The sequence below is a fragment of the Buceros rhinoceros genome, unplaced genomic scaffold (genome assembly GCF_000710305.1).
Source record: "Buceros rhinoceros silvestris isolate BGI_N320 unplaced genomic scaffold, ASM71030v1 scaffold11805, whole genome shotgun sequence".
Lineage (NCBI taxonomy): Eukaryota > Metazoa > Chordata > Aves > Bucerotiformes > Bucerotidae > Buceros > Buceros rhinoceros.
The window spans coordinates 1-6347 of NW_010413439.1; the positions used below are offsets into that span (position 1 = coordinate 1).

General features: G+C 41.4%; 1 protein-coding gene across 1 annotated transcript in view; it reads left to right on the top strand.

Moving 5' to 3' along the window:
• Positions 1-718: 718 nt before the first annotated feature.
• The window catches only part of NIT2 (nitrilase family, member 2), a gene marked incomplete at its 5' end in the record, with an annotated part of 5913 nt that continues 284 nt past the window's right edge, over positions 719-6347 (top strand). Inside the window, 7 exons of the mRNA XM_010136730.1 lie at positions 719-839; positions 959-1047; positions 2536-2629; positions 3649-3723; positions 4124-4202; positions 4847-4945; positions 6005-6060. Coding sequence (XP_010135032.1) covers positions 719-839; positions 959-1047; positions 2536-2629; positions 3649-3723; positions 4124-4202; positions 4847-4945; positions 6005-6060 — 613 coding nt within the window. The remainder of the gene's footprint in view (positions 840-958; positions 1048-2535; positions 2630-3648; positions 3724-4123; positions 4203-4846; positions 4946-6004; positions 6061-6347) is intronic.

Consider the following 6347-nt stretch of genomic DNA (forward strand, 5'->3'; position numbering starts at 1 on the left):
TCACACTCCCCCAGGACATTCAGATAACACCGGATAGGGATCCAGTGATAGTTGCCGTTCTGATTGTCACCTTGCCCAGTGATGAATTTTATTGACAAAGAGCTTGCAGGCATCTTGCTGCAGACAAGTACATGTCTTAGTGACCTGGACTTTGCGCTGGGACTGTCCTCTTCTACAATAGGAAATCTTTAACTAGAGCCTAGGACAGAAGATACTGTTCAGTTGTGAGGAAATGGTGTTTAAAGGCTTGTTTTAGCAAAATAAAAAGTAATTTTGAGAAATGCATTCTTTTGTAAAGGTCCTTTTAAAAATGAAGAAATCACGGGCTGTGGATGAGCACAAGCATTTCATAGTTTTGAGAGGATCTTGTAACTTAGCTTGTAACTTGTCAGATGAACTGGGTGGAACTTGGTTCATTGTTCTGAGAACACTGATCACGTTGTTCTTGTGATCTTGCCAAGTCTAGACTGATAAATGAGCTAGCCTTGTTGCTTGCAGGATGCTCTTAGCTCACGTTCAGTGTGTGTATTCGCAGAGAGCATTGCATTTTCTCTAACTGTTAAGGTCTTTCTGGCCTCCTGATACTTCGTGACTTCCTTATTGAGCTCCTGTACACAGAACTGCTGTAACTGAAGATTGTATGAAAACATTGGTACATCTCCTTACAATGGTGTTACTGGATTTTAACACAACTTTTTTCTTTCTCTTCTGATTCTAGGAATGCTTCAATTCTCCATATGGAACCCAATATTTTAAGGAGTATGCGGAGAAGATCCCTGGGGAATCAACACAAAAGCTGGCAGAGGTTGCAAAGGAGTGCAGCGTGTATCTCGTTGGAGGTAGTTTCCTCTTAGTGACCACCTCATTGAGGGGAGAAAGGGGTAATGTCTGTTAGTGCGGTTGCATCAAAATTCCATATTACACAGTGGGGAAAATCTTTGCTGTTGCTTTTACAAAGGATCCATTCCAGAAGAGGATGGTGGAAAGCTATATAATACGTGTACTGTCTTCGGGCCTGATGGTACTATGTTGGCAAAGCACAGGAAGGTAAGATGGCAGAATATTGTTATCAAAAGGTTTCTCAGAAATGTTGCACAACTGATTTCATCTGTGCCTAAAGGTGATGTGAATTATTAGAATCTTGCATTAATAATAAGCTGTGCAGTGTTGGTAAAATTGCATGTAATTTTTATGTGGGACATGTAAACACCGCTTCCAAAGGTGGTCATATATTCGTTCTGGATAAGGATGACAAAATGCAGAAGGCATAATTGGCTTTTTCCAGATGCTGGGAGAACTGTGGAAAAGAGTAAGTCCTGATCCAACTCATCTGCGCACCTTGGACTAGATCTAAAACACAGTGCCGCTGAAGTGAGATCAGGATTTTCCCTCAGGTTCCAAATGGATTTAATCCTCCTGTTCTCATACATACTGTTCTTTACGTGTTTTCTGTGGTGCATTCACGATTAGTGCAGACAACCAAAGTCCAAATTCCGTAGTGAAGCTGTGTCTGCTGTTTGTGGTAGATGCTCGCTGTCGTCTTCCCCCTGGACATTGCTTTGTGCCTACTAAGAAACTACCTCATATTCCTCACTGTAGAGTTTCTGTTAGTCTGACTATGCATACAGGTATCATTCCTTAGGTGAACAAACAGCTTTTTTTTTTCTTTTCCTTGAAAGAAAAGAGAATGCGAGGCTACTTAGAACAAATGAAGTGGTGCAAAATACCTGTGTTGCCTTCCATCTATCATACCACACCAGTCCGCAAGCTTGGTAGTTGTTTGTAGAATGAGTGCAGGCTTGTACTGTGTAAATAGGAATGAATAATAATATTAAACCAGCTGTATCATTAGGAAGCTCCTGTCAGGAAGAGAACCTTCCATTGCAAAGGAGGGATTAGGACTCTGCAGGGGCTAAGAGGCATCTGCATAGTTGAAGTCATGGGAACTTTATGACTCAGTGAAGGCTTCGCAGGAATGAAGACTCAAATCTGAGAGCGAAAAATATTACCTGCTTTAACATACTTTAAAATCATCTTGTCAAATTCAAGACTTCTTATATGTACCTTTTCTTTTGCAAAAATACTCATTAGATCAGGATACCTAGTTAGTTTGCAGGGATTCCTTCCATGAAGAAGATAAAGAGCCATACTACAAATTAATTGTTATATTTTTAGCTGGTTTTAACTACTCTTTCTTACTGCATGGGAGAAGGACAGAGCATCCTATCTGGTAAGCAATGTAAACGTTTGATACGTGCATCACTTGGATCACAGGGATTATATGTGGTGTTTAAAATGGCCAGTCTTTTTTTTTTTTTTTTTTTTTTTTTCAAATAACTTTGGGCACCTGTATTTTTATAAAGAAAAAAAAATGCTTCAAGTCACCTTTAGGTGATGTCACAATCTTAAGCAATATTTAATTGGGATCCTGACAGAAGAGCAGTCTAGATAACAGTAACTAGAAAACACATGCCCAATGGAACGAGGGGCAAACACCAAGCCAAGAAATTGTTATTAACCGTACTATAATTACAGGTTCATTTGTTTGACATTGATATTCCTGGGAAGATAAAGTTCAAAGAGTCTGAAACACTGAGCCCAGGGAATAGTTTCTCCATGTTTGATACTCGTGAGTATAAGACCAGCCCTCTCTTTAACGAGCTCTACCGCAATAACACTACAGTCATTCTGGAGTTCTTTCCCTCACCCACCCCCTCGTGGGGGGCAGCAATGGATTTTTAGACTATCAGATTTATATTAGGCATTTAACAACCATGGCAAATATAGTTTAAGTTTGTTCCAAGTGTGTGATCAGTCCTGAAACTTATAAAAAGGCAGTATCATTGCAAAAGGACAGAAGAGTAGAAAGGGTTGAAGCATACATTGTGGCATTGCCCTTAAATAGTGGTCCTCTTGATCTGTTGAAAAGAAGTTACTGTATTTTTTTATAACAGTTACATCTTTAAAATGGTTCTTATAAAACATGGCTTGGAAAAGAATACATGTAGCAAACAGCTACACTGGCACATTGTTTCATGTGAGGTATGATATAATAATGGAGACAATCGTCTGTAAATCCCATTCCAATATTCTTGAATCAACCACATCAGATAAAAAAGCAAGACACCTCCTCTGCCCACCCCTTCCCCACCTGCCCCGTGTTAAAAAATTTACACATCCTGGTTACTGAGTTCTCTGAAGAAGCGTCTTGTCTCCCTGGTCAGTGTTTTCTCCTTGCAGTGTGCATGCTGTAAGAAAGTACATGACTAGTTTCTATAGTCCGTGGAGAGCAGTGAGTGCTTTCTTTTCTTGAGAAGGAAATAACTGAAAAACCTGCAGCTAAACTTCAGGGAGGAAGACACTGCCCACAGACCTAATATGACATGATTTTGTGGAAATGGCTTTTTTTTAAAGGGTAGATAAACTGCTTCTCACAGTCTTCCTCTTGTCATGAAGTATGAATTCCACCCCATCCCCAAATAGCCAATGCTTTTTAGAGATAAGGATACGCATTTAAATATAGCTCCTTTTATTACTGTGAGACATAAAAAATAACAGCTGTAATGTTATTGCAGGATGGCTACAGGGAGTCTTGTGACTCTGCTTGTGACAGCGATATGACTGTTGTCTCTTGTGTTTTGAGAACAGCGTACTGTAAAGTAGGACTGGGCATCTGCTACGATATCAGATTTGCTGAGATGGCTCAAATCTATGGACAGAAAGGTGAGGCTGGGTCTCCTGAGCAAGCATGGTTAGCCCGGAGGCCTGAACTGCTGGGCCGTTTCCGGGTGGTAGATACTGGGCAATTGTGGTCAAGTATGACCAGGCACTGGTATCCTCACCCAGTAACACAAAATGCAGCTTGTGGCCAAGACTTTGTTATTCAAATGAGCATCTGTTCTGCTTGAGTAAAGTAACAACCACTTCCTGATACACAGTGGGATGGGTACATCCCCACACTGGGTAAGGTTTCTCGGGGTGTCACACACAGACAGGCTCCATTTGGGGCAGAGGACGGGAACCGTAAAAGAAACCTCACCTTGAGTCTCAATGTGAAGGTCTGCTCTAGGATAAACCATCTTTTCCTTGATGATGGTTGGGTTCTAATTTTCTTTTAATAAAGGTTGCGAGCTGCTGATTTATCCAGGAGCTTTTAACCTGACCACAGGACCAGCTCACTGGGAACTGCTACAAAGGGGGCGGTAAGAACAAAGTAACAGTTTATCCTCCTGTTCCAGAGTGGGTTTTAGCTTGTGGAACTGAAACTGTTTCCCTGTTCCAAATGACACTGTGCATCAGAAGTGGTGCTGCAGGGCCACTGCTATTGGAGCTGCCCTGTTCCCCAAGACTTGCCTGCGACAACAAAATTATTTTGCTGTCAAGGAGAAAAGCAGGAAATGGTTATCTTTTACGCCTGCCAGCCCCTCCGCAGTTAGCAGTTACGCCCTTTCAAAGACCTTTTCCCTATGGCTCTGCAAGCACCCTTCACATGCACACTTCCAGACAGAAGAGCCAATTACCATTTCAGAACTGTTCCAGTACTCCCTGACGTTCTTGAATGCATTACGTGGTCAGCTTCAGTCAACTTTGCTACCTACTGAATGAGCATGTAATTTATTCTATCACTAACGCTGGAGCCCGTGCTACAGACTTCTCTTTCCAGGCACTGCTTTCTCTGACCTTCATATAATTCACAGTTTTGGCTAGTCCTTAGAAGGATGTATAGCTTACCCTTTAGAGTGAATTCTTTCTCTTCTGCTTAATTAATTGGTGGTATAAAAAAAAACAAAAAAGAAATTCTACTCACTTTTTCCCCCTTTCTTCCCTCATCTTTCTGTGAACACAGAGCTGTTGATAATCAGGTCTACGTAGCTACTGTATCTCCTGCTAGAGATGAGAAAGCATCCTATGTTGCCTGGGGACACAGCACTGTAGTAAATCCATGGTGAGTTCAGAAAAGAAAACAAAAGACACCTTTTCTTGGTAAAAAACTGTTTTATTTGACAGTCACATCAGTCCCACATTTCCATCTACTCTTAAAAATATCCTAAGTTCTTCGTAAAAAGCATCTGAGACTTTAAGTCTATGTTCTCAAAATCATCCTTTAAAACAGTCTGACTGAAGACAAAGAAACTAAAACTGTTTTAACAGTATGAGTTGTTTTCGGTAGCAAAGAAGCTCCTTAGTACTAGTATTTAGCATTACTTAAGCCGCTGAGCTTTTCAGCTGGCCCCTGAAGTTCAGTCCATTGTATACAATGCATTATGGTAATTCCGGGTGCAGAACTGAACTGTCTTAAAGACCTTACACAAAATTACTTCATTTATTTCCTCAAAGAACAACACTGCTTGGACATAAGAAAGAAGAAGAAGAATGTCTTCAGCTAGATGAGACATATTCTGACTTCAACAGAAGTCATGCAGGTGCACAGGAGGTAAAAGCGACCATATCTTCAGGCAGTTACTTCCCCCCCCCAAAAAAAATCCAATAGTTCTCTTCCAGATGCTTGCAAAATAAAAGCTTTATCTATGTCTTGGGCTTTTAACTTTACACGATGAAAGGCAGTGACAGAACACCTAGATACATAATGTTCAGTAGCTCATGCAGAGTAAAAGTATGCTCCTATGAAAAGGCAGTGGGAGCTGAAAGGAGAAAGTGTTGGTCTTTGCCATATATGGTTGTCCCTGGTAAAGTTATTTTCCTCTGAGGTATACTGCACTCTGATGTGCCCAGGTTCTCATAGCAGCTCTTACCACGATTCTTGATCTTTGGAAAAACAATCATGCCAAGTGTGTATGTCACATATAAAATGGGCCACATATAAATCCTGGAAGCTATTTCTGTCATGCCAGAGTTATGAATTATGATGCTATTTCTAGGATAGCCCTGTCTTTGCAGCTGTGGACATGAAGGGTAGGAACTCCCTTTTGTACAAACACCAGCAACTGAACCGATGCCTTGCGATCTGTGTTAGTGCTGTGAACAAATGTGCTTAATTTTGCAGGGGTGAAGTCATAGCCAAAGCTGGGGCTGAGGAAACAGTTATATACACAGATATAGGTAAAGTGGTTTTCTCCTGCTTATTTTCTTGAGTGCAGGTCCTGAGACCAAGGAGAGAGTTTAAGTCTGTGGGTTTGCATGTCGCTACGGATGATGTGGTATTCCCATCTCTTCTCCACCTTTCCTAGATGATTAAAGCAAGAACAAGCAGCACTGGAATATACTCCTTGGGTTTCCTTATGAGGAAGCTGCCATCTTAAGAGAGGGCTAAGCTGAGGCTTCCCTTCAGCCCTGGCTGCCCAGTTGCAGTGCCCTGCAGACCCCTTCGCCATGAAAGCCACTCTTTC